The sequence below is a fragment of the Lathamus discolor genome, chromosome 2 (assembly GCF_037157495.1).
Source record: "Lathamus discolor isolate bLatDis1 chromosome 2, bLatDis1.hap1, whole genome shotgun sequence".
Lineage (NCBI taxonomy): Eukaryota > Metazoa > Chordata > Aves > Psittaciformes > Psittacidae > Lathamus > Lathamus discolor.
Genome location: NC_088885.1, coordinates 18,146,704 through 18,165,461, shown reverse-complemented (window position 1 = coordinate 18,165,461; position 18,758 = coordinate 18,146,704). Strand labels below are relative to the sequence as shown.

The window sequence follows — 18,758 nt, the reverse complement described above, 5'->3', positions numbered from 1 at the left end:
CATATGGCCATGTCATAAAAGTGTAATAACGGTAACATAGTGATCTGAATATATCTGGTGTTTTTCAAATGCTTTTAATTTTAATTCTACTAGTGTACTAATTGAAATATGGTCTTGAAAAGAGCAATAATTAAAACTTTACAACATATCTGAAAGTAACAAATAGAAATTTATATGCTTAGATATTTTCATCCTATTTTATAATGCTTGTGTCTTTTTTGCAGTCCATTTATTCTCTTTGGGAAATGTTTTTCTATTTGAGAAATCAGTCCTGCCTTCTGGCTTTTCATATTGTTTTCTCGCTGTCTTTTCACCTAATCTAAATGCTTACTTTTTTGGTTTTGTGGGGTTTTTTTTCTACTACAGCTGTTCTCACCTGTCCTTGTTGTCCCTTTGTATGCATTTTATCTATATTATTTCATATCACTGCTTCAGGAGAAGTAATCATTTTACATTAGTTTCTGATTTAATTATTGCATTGGTATGCAAAATTAAACAACAAATCTTGGGAGATGAATATGGGGGGGTTGCAGTCATTGCAGTTCAGACTCTTAAAGATTGAGGGAGATCTAGAATTGCTAAGGAAACTGTAATCCTATATTATTGTTTTTCATTTTCTTCCTTTATTTTTTCAATATGGGTATGCTGGAAACTGTAGCAATTATGCTAAATGTTTTTAAAGATATGGGGGGTTTTTCACTTACTCTGACTTTCTCTCTCTGCTAAGCTGATGGAAACATCAGGTACTGACATGCTGAATGATTCAGACAACAGAGCACCTATAAGTCCACTGCATTTAGCTGTAAGTATTTCATTCTTTAGTGATGATAGCTCATCTAATTGCACACAGTTGTTGACAGGTTTATTCATTCTTTTTTTTTTTTTTAATAGATCAATAATAATAAATGAAATGCAGAAGTATGTGCTACTGTTCCTGAATGAGCTCTACAGGACAGTTTTTGCATTTCACTTCAAACTTGCTTCACAGAACAGCTTTCACTGTTTCCTTTCTGTAATCCTGGTAAGAAAGGTTAAAATGAGAAGGACAGGAAAACTGAAGCATTTTCTTACTCTTGTAGGCCTATCACGGCCACCATCAAGCTCTGGAAGTGCTGGTACAGTCACTGCTGGACCTTGATGTGAGGAATAATAATGGCAGGACACCGCTGGATCTTGCTGCCTTTAAGGGACATGTGGAATGTGTAGATGTGCTCATTAACCAGGGAGCATCAATCTTGGTGAAAGATTATGTTGTAAAGAGGACCCCAATACATGCTGCAGGTATGCGCTAACCTCCAACCTCTAAAATACTGGCTTTTCAAGTGGATCATCTTTGTATTTAGAAGTCTCATTAATGTTCTAAGAAGTTGTGTTTAGGAATGTCCAGTGACTTTAAGGTATATGCTATGCTGAGAAAGGTGTAACAAAGCCATTGCAGGTACAAAACAGTATTAGCCATTTTGGTTGCAGGAGTGCTGTTCCACACTGCTCTCTGGAAGGGTGCATTGTTCTTGCCAATTCAGCTAGCTAGGCTAGCTGTGCTGACAGGTCCCAGTGACAAGTTGCTGTTTCCTCATCTTTTGCGCAGCCCAAACTGTAGGCCCAAATTTAGGTATATGAATTGTGTTGCCTGTCTTGGCAGTAAAATGCTTCTAAATATGACTGGAGTCTTGGAGAATTTTGCCAGTTTGAGAAGAGACATGAAAACTATCCTTTGGGTTTTTTCCAAGGATTTAAATGACTGCTGAGTGTTTTCAAAATAACAGCAATCCTTTACAATATTTTCGTGCTGGGTTTCCTAGAAAATGTTTATAAGCCTATTTTTCTCAAAGTCTGGCATTCATGATACATTCTTTTTTTCCGTCTTTGAAAATAGGCTTATTTAAATTGATATTTTTAGTTATAGTGTTTCAGAAATGTGGCAGTAAAAAGAGCATTATGTACAAAACATCATCATTCTAACCACTGAATTTATTGTCCATGAGTACAAGTTGTATTTTTCTATTTGATTTAGACTCTCCTAACTTCGGTTAACATTTCTGTCAGCTAGAGAAGCGCGAATTGTCACTGTTATGTGGACTGAATACAGCAGCTGTATGTCAGAAATAATTTCCCCTCCAACGAGCAATCATTTATCTTTCATGAGTTGCATTTAAATGTGATTTCTCAATTCTTAGTTTCTTTTCTTTTCCTTTTTTTTTTTTAACTGCTGGGTTAATTACTTCTGTGCATTACATTTCCTTCCCCTCTTTCTAAATGTGGTTTCAGTTAATATTTCATAACTATGCAAATGCTACACTCACTAACAGAATCTGTGTATGATTGACTACCTATGTGTTTACCTGTGCCTTAAAACAAGCAAAAGTTATGCTAATTACTGTATTTAATTACTCCTTCTTGTGGATGTTGTATAAGCATATATTCTAATTATGGTTAATGTGTGCAACTTCATTTATATGTAAAAAACAAATACCTGTTGACAGTTGGAATTAATTACTTTTAGTACTATACAGTTGAGAATGCCAGATTTCTGAAATCATTTTCTAGTGTTCATTTCTTTCTTTGTTTTGTAAATTGAAGTTGTAGCAACAGTAAAGCTGTACAGTGTGTTGTCAAGGTAACAGGCTTTAGTCAAAGCAGGTTGCCATTCTGTTTGAGCTGTATATTCAAAAGCAGTGAATGTAAAACTCATATTTTTATGATGCTTTACAGCTACCAATGGTCATTCAGAATGTTTGCGGCTATTGATAGGAAATGCAGAACCACAGAATGCAGTGGACATTCAAGATGGAAATGGACAGTGAGTTTAAACTGTACAAATTCTGTTCTTCACAATTTACTGCATTTTATAAAAGGAAAACCTAAACATTTTACATTGGTGCTTTTTAATTTATTACTTTAATAAATAGATATTTAATAAATAGATATTTCAACTAGGATAAATGTGGTTTTGTATTTTGCAATAAGCATAATATTGGTGGTGAAAAATGTTCTTGTTCAGTAGGGAGGAAACTAAAATGTGTCTTATTACCCAGATGCTGGGAAAAATGGATTCTAGTACCTTAATCAGGCCTTCTGATAGAGGTATATTTATTTTCTGGAATTTAAAAACGGAATACGACTGTCGTTCTTGGAGGGAAGGTAGTGCTAGAGAAGATCATTGATGATATAAATTTTAACAGTATTGACCGGAAGGATGGTAACTGCTCTTTCAGCTGAATGCTAGTCTGTTAATATCCATGTAGATTACACTTTATTTTACTCTCTACTTAGGACTCCTCTGATGTTGTCAGTTCTCAATGGGCACACTGACTGTGTTTATTCACTCCTTAACAAAGGAGCAAATGTAGATGCCAAAGATAAGTGGGGAAGGACAGCATTACATAGAGGGGTAAGAGAATATTCCTTTTCTGTCCTTTCCAGTTTCATACATATTAATTTAAAATAAAGACTTAATATGTAGTGTTAGTGAATTTATCATTATTCTCATCTTGCTATTCTTAGTTTTTAATTGTCTTTTTAGTTGCTTTCAAAAGTCTGACTTTTGCCTGTTTGCTGCGTACCCTCAGAATTGTTTTGGACTCATAGGGTCTCTTAATCTTGCTGTAAAGTGTTGACTTGAGAGGTCACAAGAGTACAGCTTGTTATGGGGTGGGGGCTAGTGTTAACAGGAGGAAGAAAAGGATGATGCATGCCATATGCCAGTACTGGTTGTTTATAGTCTCTGCCAGATAAGAGAATTGAATGAGCCCTGGAGATTAGCAGTTCATTCAGTATTATTGCAAGAAATTATTCTATCATCAATATTATAATACATTGCTATTTTTCCAACGGAATGGCTGTTTCCAGGAATAAAAAATATAACTGTGCTTATTTTGTCATGACTTAAAAATGTAAGAAATTGCCTGACATTTCTTGCTTTAGTTATACACTGTTGCTCTTACGAATATTTGCAAACTTGCTATTACCTGTCTGTCTCTTGCAGGCAGTTACTGGGCACGAGGAGTGTGTGGAAGCATTGCTTCAACATGGTGCTAAGTCCTTATTGCGAGACTGTAGGGGACGAACCCCTATACATTTGTCAGCTGCATGTGGACATATAGGTGTTCTAGGAGCTCTCCTGCAGTCAGCTGCATCTGCCGATGCAGTACCTGCAATAGCAGACAATCATGGCTATACATCACTGCATTGGGCCTGCTATAATGGTAAGATGCGTTCAAGTATGGGTCTAAATGTGTTCATTGATATTGAGATAGAAATTATTACTACTTACAAAAGCAACATGTAAAATCATTCTTCTTTCAGTTTATATTAGTCAATGTGACAAGATGACAGACATGATATCTTGAGGGGGAATGAATTACCATCTAATCCATAATATGAGGTGTTTATTTTTGTACTACATTTATGTTATGAACTGCCTTTTTAGTTTTATGCCTCAAGGAGTCTTTCAAGAAATTCAGCATAGTACCTGTGAATAGAAGTGTCACACATCCCCCAAAAAGTTACCTTCACAGTCATGGAAGGAATGGTTTCAGATTAAATCTTTTTTTAAACTTGCTTCAAATCAGTCTTGATAGGCACAAGAAGCCAAAGTAATGGAAGTGATTGAATAAAATTTATTTTTTTTCTTCACTGACATTTTTTTGCACTGATACTTTTCATGAATATGGGGATGAGGCAGGCTTTAAAAAGTAGGAAATTTATTCAGCTCCTTTGCTTAAGATTTTGTTCTGTGTGTTCATTTCCAACATAATAGAGGTTGTCATTTATTTCACCCCTGAGTCACATGATAGATCAAGAAGTAATGGTTTAGAGCTTCATTTTACCCATTTTATTTAATAGCTAACTAAACTGTCTTCACAGCTGAAGTAATTGCATAATACAATGATAATTTGAACTAGAATAACATCTCTTTATTACATTCATTAAATTAAACTCTAGCATCTTGGTCCATTTGAGTGACCAGTGTCTGAATAAAACAGAACTGAAATATGCTTGATTTGCGGAATGAAACTTTGACAGGACTTGTGAAAATGCAAATCTTCAGATATCAGTGAATGCTGAAGTAAGATTCTCTGCGTATATGCATCCAAGATCGAACAGTTACAATCATTAGTTACCTGTACAGGAGCAGGCTATAGGATTTTGCAAATAATAGTATGATAGGTAGAATGTGTTCTTCTCAAGCTTTTGTCATGACTATCAACTTGGGTTTTCTTTGGGTTGAGCAAGACATTGGAACAAAACTAAACCTCAAATAGTGGAGATGTTTTCATGTAGACTAAGTGATGAATGTACAGAACAGTTGGAAATGTGGACATGTAAAGAACTAAATTTAGTGTTCTGGATGTTCTTCAGACAGCATGACATGTCTTCTAAATTTCACAAAGTTTACAGTGTTAAACATTAGTTTGGACTTGGGGGTGCTGGTCGATGAGAAAATGAACATGAGCCGGCTTCAGTGTGCGCTCGCAGCCCAGAAAGCCAACCGTATCCTGGGCTGCATCAAAAGGAGCGTGACCAGCAGGTCGAAGGAGGTGATCCTGCCCCTCTACTCTGCTCTTGTGAGACCTCACCTGGAGTATTGTGTGCAGTTCTGGTGTCCTCAACATAAAAAGGACATGGAACTGCTGGAACAAGTCCAGAGGAGGGCCACGAGGATGATCAGGGGACTGGAGCACCTCCCGTATGAAGATAGGCTGAGGAAGTTGGGTCTGTTCAGCCTGGAGAAGAGAAGGCTGCATGGAGACCTCATAGCAGCCTTCCAGTATCTGAAGGGGGCCTATAGGGATGCTGGGGAGGGACTCTTCGTCAGGGACTGTAGTGACAGGACAAGGGGTAACGGATTAAAACTTAAACAGGGGAAGTTTAGATTGGATATAAGGAGGAAATTCTTTCCTGTTAGGGTGGTGAGGCACTGGAATGGGTTGCCCAGGGGGGTTGTGAGTGCTCCATCCCTGGCAGTGTTCAAGGCCAGGTTGGATGAAGCCTTGGGTGGGATGGTTAGTGTGAGGTGTCCCTGCCTATGGCAGGGGGGTTGGAACTAGATGATCTTTAGGTCCTTTCCAACCCTAACTATTCTATGATTCTATGATTCTAAAAATGTCTTAATTCCTAAACGTAGTCCTTTCAAATATAACAAGTGTGTCTTCGAAGCTTTCAAATAAAATACTCCTTAATCTGATTTAGATACATCATTTTTGTTGTAATCCATAAATAGATGTTTCCTTGATTTTGATACCTAACTCTTTAATTTGCTTTAGGTCACGACAGTTGTGTAGAACTCCTCCTGGAACAGGAAATTTTCCAGAAAATGGAAGGAAATTCTTTCAGTCCCTTGCATTGTGCTGTGTAAGGAAGTGCAAAATTATTCTTTATTGATTTCATTGCTGTATTTAACAAAAGATTTATCATTCTGTAAATAACAGCCTGTTTAATTCATTGTAGGATAAATGATAATGAAGGTGCTGCAGAAATGTTAATTGATACACTAGATGCTGGTATTGTAAATTCAACAGATTCAAAAGGAAGGTAAGAGTGTAAATGCACAGTGAAAGAATAATGGGGGGGTGGTATTTGTTACTTAGGTTAACTTCCTCTTCCCTGTTTTTATCCTTTGAAGATTTTATTTTTATTCTATGCTAGAAATAGATTTTAGATTTTTAAAAATGCTGTTCTGATTCAATAAACTTGACTTGGCTTTTTATGACTGCTGCTTTGGGCTGGAATAGGCAAGGTTGAGCATGTTAAATTGTATCACTTGGTAGGTAGTATTTTACATATATTTTATTTTTCTGAATCAAGTTGTATCTGTCTCTATATCTGTGTTATAAACTACATAGAGGAATTATTTGAAACTTGAAGATGACTTTCTGAAGGCAGCAGTCACAATTTAGGCAATACTGTCTTCAAAGATCAGTGGGAGGGACTTCCCAGTCTTTTGTATCTGCAGGATGACAGAATGCCACTTTAAATACAGTAGAAAGCATGGCTGAACAGGGCCATATTGTCTTTTGATCTGTTGTAGAACTCCTCTTCATGCAGCAGCTTTTACAGATCATGTTGAGTGTCTACAGCTTCTGCTCAGCCACAATGCTCAAGTAAATGCTGTAGATTCTTCTGGGAAAACACCTTTAATGATGGCTGCAGAAAATGGACAGACGAATACAGTTGGTAAAGAGAAAGCTTTACGTATTTCTGCTCTTATGTTTGTTAATCTTACTATGGGTAAAACTGCCTCACAGTTAGTGTTCTTGTGGATATATTTTGTCAAAATTATGTTTTCATTTTGCACAAACATGAGACATTAAGGCAATCTTTTATTTCCCCAGAGGTGCTGGTTAGCAGTGCTAAGGCTGATCTGACTTTGCAAGACAGTTCTAAGAACACAGCACTCCATTTGGCTTGCAGCAAGGTGTGTATGTAGTCTGACTTACCAGTGCTGAATGTTATTGAGCACTATTTGCAGATACTAACTTGTTAATGTTAAAAGGCATCCAAAGCAATTTTTGAAGAGTATTTGTTATATGACAGATGTTTGTTCTGTATTAAGGGTCATGAAACTAGTGCCTTGTTAATACTGGAGAAGATTACGGATAGAAACCTCATCAATGCCACCAATGCAGCCTTGCAAACGTACGTATCAGCAGTGAGTGTGTTTTGCAGATGAGGTTTTGGTGTGTGTCTTGTTCATAGAGAAAGGAGATTTTTCAGAATTTTTTTTCCATATTGGTTGAATTTTAAGTGCTTAATAAGTACCAAGAGGTGAACCGACTTGAAGTAAAACAGTGTTCTGCTCATACTTAAAGTTCTAGTTTTAGCTGGGTGAAAGGTATGATAAATAAATCTTACAATATTGTGACTCAGGGAATCCGGTGTGGAATTAATGTGATCCACTGTAAACCCGTATTTTCTTGGTTTATAAATTATTGCATTTTTTCAAAACTCATTTCAGTTTGCAAGTCGTTCGAGGCAAACTTAAGACTTGCTCTTCAAAGGTAGCTAATTAAAACAAAAAACCTAGATGAAGTATGCTTTCATTCTTCAGCATGCTTTCTGGTAGCAAAAGACACCTATTCCTACTAGGATGAAAGACTATTTTCTATATTATGGATAATACAGTATTCTTAACATTTCCTGAAGTTCTAGTAGAATTAAGCCTATTTTGTTAGCACAATTGTAAAGAAAACTTAAAAACATAGGGGTACATCATACTAAGGAATATATGTCAGGATAAGCTATTAAAATGGCTGCATTTTTTCCTTTTAAAGAATGTGTTTGTGTTACAGGCAGTATTTGACACTTGATATGTAGCTGAGTTATGTACAGGAGTTGTTAGATTGCTATAATAAATGCTATCACAGACCATTTAGAAATAATAAACAGTAATTTATTATTACTGGAACAAGTAAGCAACTCATGTATTTTTCTGGCCTTACATGACTTCTGGAATGTGTCTTGTTCAAACTCCCACAGTTCTTCCAGCTGTTCCCAGAAATCTCTTGAACTAAGGAGTTAAAAACTTCTTCCTCTGCTCTTGCTGCTCCCCGTAACATACCTCAAGCAGCATGAAATAACCAGAAAGCAGGAAAGGGATTGATTGCCTCGTTTCTGGCTCTAAGTGAGATTCAGAGAAGAGAAAGCAATAATGAGATGGGAACAGAGCTGGGAAAGTATGCTACCACAGGCTCATGTAATTCCACCCACATGCCTTGGCTCATGTAGTCTGATCAAGGGATGTCATGGGGAAAAATAGGTACATATTCACACCTCCATGAAATGTTTGTATAAATTGCAAGATTTTAACAGTTGTTTAAAATATTACTGGTTTAACAGATGTGTTTTAGTAACTAAACTGACTTTCTAATAAGCTTAAACAATGTCCTTCTTTGTGGCAAGATAAGCTTTAAAACTGTTTGCCTCTATATTAAAATTATTTTAATTACAGTACATTTTTCGATATATCTGGTGTGCAGTGGTTCTTGAATTTTAATACTTTAATATAAGCACCATGGATACTGCTGCCCCAATTTGTATCTTTTGCATTTCTGGTCTAAGTGAGTCACTTGTTTCCAAATCAAAATACAGGTTACAGTTAGTTCAAGCAGTTTTAAGAATCTCAAAATGAATGAAGAGCACTATAAAGCAGAAGGGAAGTAAGCTGATTATTCTGTTCCTGCTGACTGGTGGTAGGGTTTTAAATGAGTGGGAACCAGTGCTTAAAAACTGTTGCATTTGAAAAAGATACAGTTAGAATACTGGAGGTAAAGTTACACTTTCCTTGATGGATCAAGTCACCGTAAAATGGAGTTATGGTTAATAGTTTCAGGTTTCTAAAAGTAATCTGCTTTTCTTGCTTCTTGCATTATACTTAAAATATTTTTTTAATCTCAGTCACAATGGAATATAGTAGTTTCTAAAAGGAAGATTAAATACTTCTGTGTTCTCTTAAAAGCATTTATGTGCAATAAAATATGACTACAGTTCTGCTGTTAGCATGCTAATGATTATTGCCAGTGATGCACAGTAACTCTCAGATGTGACAATATCTATTACAAGAGTTCAGCGAAGGATTTATCAACAGTAGGGTCTTAACACGATACATTTCACAAGCAGACAGATCTTTTCTAGCAGCTACTTCCCCACTGTGTGCTGCCATAAAAAGAAGAAAGTGCATAATTGTTATTGTAGAGCTCCTTGGCAGTGAGAAGAGTTTTGCTGGTTGTCCTGTTTTAATTGTTATATCTATCATATTTTTATAATGTGTAAATAACATACAAGTATAAATAATATTCATTTAAGTAGATGCAAGCTACCTATCTTACTGAATATCTTGTTCTAAGGTTTATATAAGAGTTTGCTTGTCTTCACAGACCTCTGCATGTTGCTGCTCGGAATGGACTAACGGTTGTAGTTCAAGAGCTTTTAGGGAAGGGAGCAAGTGTACTTGCTGTAGATGAAAATGGTAAGAAAAACTTAAAAGTTACTTCCTCGTAAGGAACAGTGATCTTAAACTGAGCTCGCTGGAAAGCAGTAACCTATTGGAAATTTCACGTGAGCCTTGCAGTGCATTCACCCATAGGAAAGAAATGTCTTGGTGATGGGTCATTTTACTAAAGCAGCAGAAGCGTAAGGAGAGTGATAACTTTCAGAACAATGCAGGTCACAGCACAGAAATATTTGGTTTGCATTTGTAGTTAATATGTATGCCCTATAAATACACTGGCTTTGGCATACTGAGAATGGTCAGAAGAACCACTGAATGATTCTTAAAGTAAAGCATAACTTTCAGCTACTAAGAATCTGGATTGAATTGCCATTCATTTTGTCACGGTAGGTATACTGGTGTTATCTTTTACAAGCAAGTACAAATTACAGAGCTCAGTTACTGGTCTCAAGCTTCTGGCTCTTCAATGTATTTTGGTACTTAGAAGTAAGAAAAAGTAACTGCTTTCTCACAGAGAGTAAATCCTAACCCTTGTAAGAACAAAAAGAAAATTAGATCTACTGACTTCTTATTTGCATATTTTCTTGTAAGACATCTCTGCTCCTCCAAAGCTGTGCTTTTAAAAGCATTCAAGAGCTCCTGCTCTTACACCATACCCCAGTGGGTCCTAAATGAAAGCAGTAGCTGGTATTTGAGGGTGGAGAGGGAATGTTCTTGCTTGTTGATTGGGGCTTTTTTTGTTTGGTCGGTTATTGGTTTGTTGAGATTGGGGACTGGTTTGGGGATTATTTTTTTTTGTTGTTGATTTGCTGTGGGATTTTTTGTTTGGTTTTTTGTTTGTTTATTGGGGTTTTTTTGATCGGGTTGGGATGTACCTAATTAATAGTTCTAATTGTATTTCCAGTTTGGAAAATTTTCCCTTTCTTAATGTTTACTGTGACTTTGTTTCTCAGATTACACTGCTTAAAGGGATATGGGTGATCTAGAGATCATTCCTTGCCTAAAATAGTGGCCAGGGGTAACTGCTAAGTGAAACTCCCTAAAATGGAAAGATTGGGAAACCTATCTTTTGATTCTGTTTCTCATCACAAGTATGCTGACTGAAGGTGTTCATATTTATGTGGCCTTTTATTGTGCAGCTGGACAGACTGTTGTTAGGATGGATCTTTGACCTAGCAGAAAAACTTCGCTTGTATAAAACTCACGGCTCTCTGGCAGCCTGGGAGGGTAACTGCAACATGTTAAGACTTCTGAATTCTGCTCATATTTTAAAGTAACTGAGTGCTGCCTGATCTTGTTCCTCGCCATGATTTTCTTTCTAATAGCAATTGCTTTGTTTATAAAATTTTAAGTATCCTTGAGAATATTCATAATGAATTCTTTTTCTATTGGATGAATGTACCAGCTTGAAGTACAGTATGTGCAAAGTGATGGATACTTGAAGTTGTGAGAGAGCAAGGGAAACATTCATCTGTCACTAATTTTATTTCCTAATTCTTGTAAGTCTTAGTAAGCCAGCGGGCTTGCAAAACCTCTTGCGAAAGTCTTCTTGATTTTCCATAGTTGTACCTTTAACATTAGATGGAAAAGCTGGCAGTAGTGATAGGCAGGTTCTGCTTTAGGTCTGCCTATCTGGGATTTTACCATCTACTGCTGGAGTGTGTTTCTAAAAACAAAAACCAAAACCAAACCCATTAATTTATTCAGTTCTCATAAAGTAAAAATATCGGATAAATTTGTATTTTAGTGGAAAGGAAATACGATTAGTGGTGAAAGCTTTGTGTTTAGCAAAGCAGACTGAAGAAATACTTTTGAGTATTTTAGCTCTTCTTAAGAGGATATAGAGACCTTCTTAAGAGGATATAGAAGGTACAGACCATGAGGTACCCTGTGATTTTACCTGCATGACCACAGAGCAGATATGAGGAAGTGGGATGGAAAGTCTGCCTTAGCTCTAGAGACATGGGTATGTGAGTTGCAAGGAAAAGCAGTTACAAAAGCGGGTTCTTCCAAGAAAATTGCTGCTCCATTGGGCAGTTCCCCAGAGGGAGTAGAAGGGCTGATCCTATGGAAAGAAATGCTAAGAAGTAAATGGAAAATGCTGTGACTGGGACTAAAGGGCCCCTGCCACCAGGCAGGTAGAGGAGAGGGACAACCGGATTTGCTTGACTGTGGATCCGATGGCCTGGCACATCAGTCCCACAGGAATATAAGGCTCTAGTAGATACTGGTGCACAATGCACTCTGATGCCATCAAGCTGTCAAGGAGTAGAACCCCTTGTATTTCTGGAGTGACAGGAGGATCCCAAGAGTTGACTCTACTGGAGGCTGAAATCAGCCTAACTGGGAAGGAGTGGCAAAAGCACTCTATTGTGACTGGTCCAGAGGCTCCATGCAGCCTTGCCATAGACTGTCACAGGAGAGGGCATTTCAAGAACCCAAAAGGGTACCGATGGGCTGTTGTTATACCTGCCTTGGAGAAACTATGATATTAAAATAATTAATAATGTGTTATTAAGGTTTAAGAGTACGATTCATACATTTCGAGGGGAGTCACATCAGTAGCAGTTCTCACTCAGATCTTTCAGTTCTTTTCCCATGTTTCCAAACCTGTCATGATGGAATTTTGCCATCACCCACATCTAAAAAAATTGCACTGAGTTTGTATTATTTATGCAAGTTTACCTGTCTTAAAAAAGATTACTAACTTCTTGTTTCATTTGACACCACCTGAGGGTTGGTTTGGGGTTTTTTTTGGTCACTTAACCAACTTCCCAATTTCTTGTTTGTTTGGGGTTTTTCCTTTGCTGTTTAACTTACTAGGCCAGCTGCATTTTCTGCTACAATCTGTCTTTTAGTTCTCATATTAACGTGCACCACAGCAGTGAGAAGGAGGAATTCTCTACAACTCCAGAGAATGACATAGCATGGAGGTTTCTCTTATTTTCTAGGTTCATCATTACAGTGAAAAGCCTTTCAAGCTTTTTTAAGAAAAAAGGGAGGACATTGTTACTATTTTTTCCCCTGGAAAAGAATCCAGTCCTTCCTTTGCTGATATTCTGGTTTATGTTGGAGATCTCCAGATTTCTGGAAGGAATTTTTCTTGTAAATGCTTATGAGATTACTCATGCCTCAGATGACTTTCTTCTCTTTCCCAAGTGTGAGACTTCATTCAGTTTATCTTGAGAGCTGTCTTTGCACTGACCACATTAACAGCCCTCTGATTTTCCTGTAGGCACCTTCATGGAACCTTTCAGGCCTCCAGGGGAGGGAGCAGCTCTGCGTCTGGGTTGGGGGAACCCTGCTCTTAAGGCAGTGTCCACCACACAGGCTCTGTTTTCTGTCGTGCGAGGTAGCTGCTTCACCTCACTCTGCTTCTATTGCCCCATCTACAAGTACAGATTGTGGGGAACTTTGTATGATAACCGAGTAAGAGTATCTGATTGGAGTTGGTACCTTTACCAACATCTTAAGTATTTATACCTATTGTTGTCCTGACGTATAAATGATCACTTTGCAGTTAAGAGACATAAAAATATAATTTGTTCTTATAATTTTAAAATAACAGACAAAAATGAAGTGGTGGAGGATGCAGATGTCAGTTTTTCATGGTGCAAGCAGTTACTTAAGGCAAGAATAAAACTGTGATATTTCATTCCTACTTGTGAAAGCCAGGAGCTTAAGACCTACCATCAAATATTAGTATGAACATTGGTTTTGGAGAACTTTTAAAGGAAACAAGTAATCTGTTTAGTCTTTATGTTGGCCCTTAATGTTTTTTATGATGAACTGGGATGCTCTGTTCCAGAATGAGCATAACTGTGAGTATTCAAGATCTTAGCAAGAAGCAGTCTCTTTTAAAAAAAGGGGAGGGGAATGACATGACCCAGACTGGAGTGGAACCAAACCAAAAAACCCAAAAAGGTAGCAGATAACTGCTCGTTTTTCTTCTTTGAACTTTTATCAGATCACATTAGTGAAAGAAATGGTGTTGAATATGGCCAGCTTGAATAAAGTTTGTGTGTCATCTTACCTTCATACAACTTCCAGCAACTGTAGATATTGTATGCATATGAATATCAATTCTGAGCCTTCTGTTGTGCCTTACGTGCCTGAAATGCAGTTTTCACCCACATGTAGTGAGCGCTGGCCCTTGCTTCTGAATCCTCTCAAAATGTGTCTCTTCTGCAGACTGTTAACTGAGCTGTTTAAGTGCTGTGATACCTTACTAACAATGAAAACATCTGCTGCGCTGCACTTCTGTACGGCCCTATCGCATGGTCAGCTGGTGCGTTTTGTGCTTGACATACCCGTGTGTTTCCTTGGACTGTATGCTCCTGTGGGCAGGGACTGTTTCTTACTCTGTTCCGAGCATCAAGCACAAGGTCTGTCCTGAGCAAATAATCAACTGCAAGATTGTCCTTGCTTGCCATTTCTCGATTTGCATCTACAGTTATTTCCCATAATGTGCCTACTGGTTTAAAACTTCTGTGCAGTTGTACAACACAGTAACTACTCATGGGCTCTATCCTAAAACTTGGCCTGGATTTACTTCCGCAATAAAGATGATTCCTTAGCAGTTGAAATGCTTGTGGTAGAACGGGCACTGCCTCATTTTCCATGCCTTCCTAAGATCTGGATAGAGGTCCATCCTGCGGTTTGCTTTAAAGCCACATATAATTTTAAATTACTTGTGTGCCTTTTACCTGGATGTTTAACCACCTCTAAGATGTGGACTGAGGGTGGTGCAGGAGTTTACTCCCAAATGTACCCAAATGCGAGTCTTCCTGTTCAGCTCAGTGTGGGCATATCTATCACATGAGGTGAGAGGTACAGCAAGGGTGCTACATGGTGATCTGGCCACCCGCTTCTGTGTGGGTCTTGGCAGCAGAATCAGCTGTTATGTGTGGTTGTACTTATGTGATTACCCTGCTTCTAGAGCTGCTATTGTCACCACCAATTGCAGTGCCTCAGTGTTGTAGATATACCCTAAGACGTGCCAGAACTAATCCTCAGGTGCCTTGCTTGAATGGTAAGCCATAAAGCCAGAGACAGGAACAATGCAAGGATCTCCAGTGAGGAGAATTGGAAGCGTTTTTCCTGACATTTAATAGTAGACGCAACTACGCAGCAAAGGGGGAAGCTGCAAAAAGAGAAATGTTGGAGGACTGTTAGAGCCACAGTTACCCGGAAGAGACTTCACAGTTACATAACCTGACTGCAAATCATTCCACAGCTGGAGCCCCCCTGCATATGGGGCTTGTCACAGTAGCATTGTCTGGCACGAATTTGGCCACACTGGTTGGACCATCAAGTAGTTCCTCTCTGCAAGTTGTAGCCCGCTGCTGCTAGTCCAGCTGACATTTCCTTAGACTTCTGTGGATTTCTTAATTGATATCCCTCAAATAGATGTTAGACCCTAGGTTTATAGTTTATATTACTATATATTGCAATAAAGTATAGGTTGACTGAAAATGGGCACTTTGCCTTTTCAGTTAACTGGCCTGATGCTTTAACCAGCTTGTTACTGAGATAAGCCAGTCTTATAACTGTCAGTGGTGAATGTGGAAACTTCCGGATGAAGAAATCCCTGACATGTTGAGCTGCAGTTTCTGCAGTGGCTCTCTAGTGAATCCCTTCACACATCACTCCTGGCTGCCTTTAGCTGCCTCTCCCCAGCCAGGTGACTGCCTCGCAATTTTCATAGCCAGGCTTTTCTTGCTGGCCTGGAGTGTCTGACTGTGCTTAACAGAACATCTGTATTCCAAAGCCCACTAACTCCTAGGTTGGTTTTGTAACTCAAAGTTAAAAAAATCTAATTGATAATAACATTCTATTTTATGGTGGTTGTGTTTTGATTTATTTCTAAAAAAGGCAGTGCATAACTAAGCAATATAAAATACTTTTGCAGCTGAAAGATGACATGATCTTGGGGAAACTTGACATTATCCTCATTTTAAATGAAGGTTTTGTTTTCTCTTGACTTCCTAGGTTACACACCAGCTTTGGCCTGTGCGCCCAATAAGGATGTGGCTGACTGCCTCGCACTCATTCTGGCCACGATGATGCCTGTTTCATCGAGCAGCACATTACCTTCCCTTACGTTCAATGCCATTAATCATTACACCAACACCTCAAAAACTGTCACCTTCGATTCCTTGCCCATCATGAGGAGTGACCATAGCTCGTACTGTACTTTCAACAACATTGGCAGGGAAGGTGGCTATCCATACACAGAAGAAGACGAACTCAATGACTCAGATTCTGAGACCTATTAGAAGCTGTGTTTTGTAGGTCTGAAGAGTTCACTGTCACGCTGGAAGGTCAGACTTGTGCTGTCATAAAGCTATCAGTGTCTGAATACAAAAAGAGGACAGACCTTTGAGAAGACGTTTTTTATGTGGTTGCATATTAAAAATATAAAAATCTGTGAGACTCTAGGAGGATTTTTAAGAGCTTATTTTGCAGAAGAAGCAGAAATTCTTGAATAAGTACTTGGAATCCATGGCAAAAAAAAAACCAACAGGAATGTCAAAACTGTTTTATTTAACTGTATTCTACCATTCTGTTCCTGGTGCCGGGAGTAATTTCTGCAGACTGGGCACCCTACTTGATGTAAATGAACGACACTATTGTACAACACAAAGGATGCTAGATTGAAACATTATCAATGAAACTCAAACCATTTTGAAGGCAATAACTGAGTTTGGTACAGGAGGCATTGTTTGTGCTGCAAATTGCCAAAGGACCAAATAACTTAAAGATTTTTTTGTTTTTAATTAAGTTTTTGTGAAAACTGGAATAGGTTATTTGAGAAGTTGTTTCAACCAAACCGTAATTACTTCTGGAAAAGAAGCTTAGATTTGGTTTTAAATGTTGATTTATTTTTTTTTAATCATCTGAAAGCCTTCCGACACTATTAAATGTACCATGAAAGAAAGCAGACGTGCTTTTAAGTTTTATTTTCTTTTGGGTGAAATGAAAACAAACTTGTCATACTTTTATAATCCTAAATTTAAACCAGCTAACAAGGTGAAGTCAGGGTGAAGCGTGTACAGTGTAATAAGCAAGGGGAGGGGTGGGAGCAGTGGGAGGGGAGCGGTAATTGTTGCACAGTTTTAGACTTCTTTGGGGGTTTTAATTTCTGGGGTTTGGATTTGAGATTTTTCTTTTTTAATTTAAAACGACGCGAGTAACCTGGAAATTCCGAGCCTACGTAGAAATTGCAATGTCTCAATAACCCTGCTGCGACTGAGAGTTCTTTGCAATAATTAGCCCAATCCTCACATCATAAATTCGTGTCTAAGGTTAAAACTTTATATCCCTATCACTTCTTTCTTTCCTTATCCTGGAGTTACAGGGGTGGGGGAGGTGAATTTTAAAGTATATTTCCCTATAGAGAATAAAGTGCCGTGTCTGGTCTGTGGGAAGAGCTGTGTATCTTTGTTGTGCTCCATTTAGAAAGCAAACAGCAGAAACAGGTCCCTGTAAGGTAGTTCAGATGTGCCCGGAGATTTTTATCTTTTTTAATTTATAACAGACTACTGTGGGGTTTTAATTGCCTGAAGAATGAAAAAACTGACATGAGTAAGCTCAAGTTTTGTCTGTTAAATATGAATATTCACTTTATTTGGCTCTGCTTTAACTATAACTGTTACTTTTCAAGTGACTTTGTCTATGTACATGCAAGGAATCCTTGCATGTCCTGGTAAAGTACAAATAAATTACTACAAACTGATCCCAATTTCCTTTTTATCCTTTTTGTATTGTGAAACTGGAAATCTTCATGATACTGTAAATTATCAGCTGGTTTTCTGAACATAGTGCGGAAACACGGGACAATATTTTGATCTATTTGATAATTTTGAGGGGTTTTTGAAGAATTAATGAGCATGTACATAGAAATAGTGACTGCTTGAATACTGTATTTACCTGCACTCTTTCAGTACTTCAAGATTCCTGTATATTTTACGGTGTATAATAAAACCCAAATGTGAGTTCTACTAATGAATAATTTATTTGTATCTACAGAGCATAAATGACAAAGTCTCTTTTGTTGAATTGTTACAGTTTATAAATCTACTTCACAAAGGCTTTGCCAGCATTTTCATTCTGAACTGAAGCTGAGCTATTTACATTTAAAGCGTTTTAAATGTCAGTTACATCATTATTCCTTTAGGCTTCCTTTTAAGTACCACTTTCTTCGCCATTTGTGCCTGTGCTCATTGTTCTACTGCAATGTTTGTGAGCAGAATTAGATGACCTGGGGGAGATGGTGATTTCTGTACTTTGTTCCCTCTGACTCTTTCAAGTATGGGGCAGTGTGGGAGTGACATACGTGCCTCAGCTGAGCATGCAGGCAGCACTCAAACTCCATACTGGTCTGTCCTGACATTCACGGCATCTGTTTAAATACAAAGGCTAAGCAGACCCATTTTCCTCATATGCTTATGGAAAATCTGATTCCAAATGCCAGGTAGCATGCCTGTTACTTAAAATGGTAGCAACGGGATGTTTCTGTTAATGGAACTGTCCAGTTTTTGTTGATCCAAAGAAACTGAGAAAATGTGATATTAATATACCTTTATCGTCTGCACTAATTTCTGTTTGACTTCAAGATGACGTTACCTCAGTGTGTGGTGCTTGTAGCCACAGGGCAGTTTATAGCAGGGGACTCTCCTTACTTGAAACATTATCGGGGAGCAGAGGTTGAGCTACATACATCCACTGTGTGCCTGGATGATGGAGGTGTAAAAGAGATTTGGATATGGCATACAAGCAAATACAGGAAACAGGGCTGTCGAACACC

General features: G+C 38.0%; 1 protein-coding gene across 2 annotated transcripts in view; it reads left to right on the top strand.

The window, feature by feature from the left end:
* ANKRD28 (ankyrin repeat domain 28) overlaps positions 1 to 17,952 on the top strand; it is a 126,364-nt gene extending 108,412 nt beyond the window's left edge. For both annotated transcript variants that reach the window (XM_065665996.1, XM_065665995.1), the window contains exons 17-28: positions 728 to 802; positions 1,080 to 1,281; positions 2,713 to 2,800; positions 3,274 to 3,391; positions 3,986 to 4,205; positions 6,267 to 6,354; positions 6,451 to 6,534; positions 7,031 to 7,176; positions 7,335 to 7,417; positions 7,556 to 7,638; positions 9,876 to 9,967; positions 15,941 to 17,952. In XM_065665996.1, the coding sequence (XP_065522068.1) occupies positions 728 to 802; positions 1,080 to 1,281; positions 2,713 to 2,800; positions 3,274 to 3,391; positions 3,986 to 4,205; positions 6,267 to 6,354; positions 6,451 to 6,534; positions 7,031 to 7,176; positions 7,335 to 7,417; positions 7,556 to 7,638; positions 9,876 to 9,967; positions 15,941 to 16,227 (1,566 nt within the window). In that variant the 3' untranslated portion in view covers positions 16,228 to 17,952. The remainder of the gene's footprint in view (positions 1 to 727; positions 803 to 1,079; positions 1,282 to 2,712; positions 2,801 to 3,273; positions 3,392 to 3,985; positions 4,206 to 6,266; positions 6,355 to 6,450; positions 6,535 to 7,030; positions 7,177 to 7,334; positions 7,418 to 7,555; positions 7,639 to 9,875; positions 9,968 to 15,940) is intronic.
* The last annotated feature ends 806 nt before the right edge of the window (positions 17,953 to 18,758 follow it).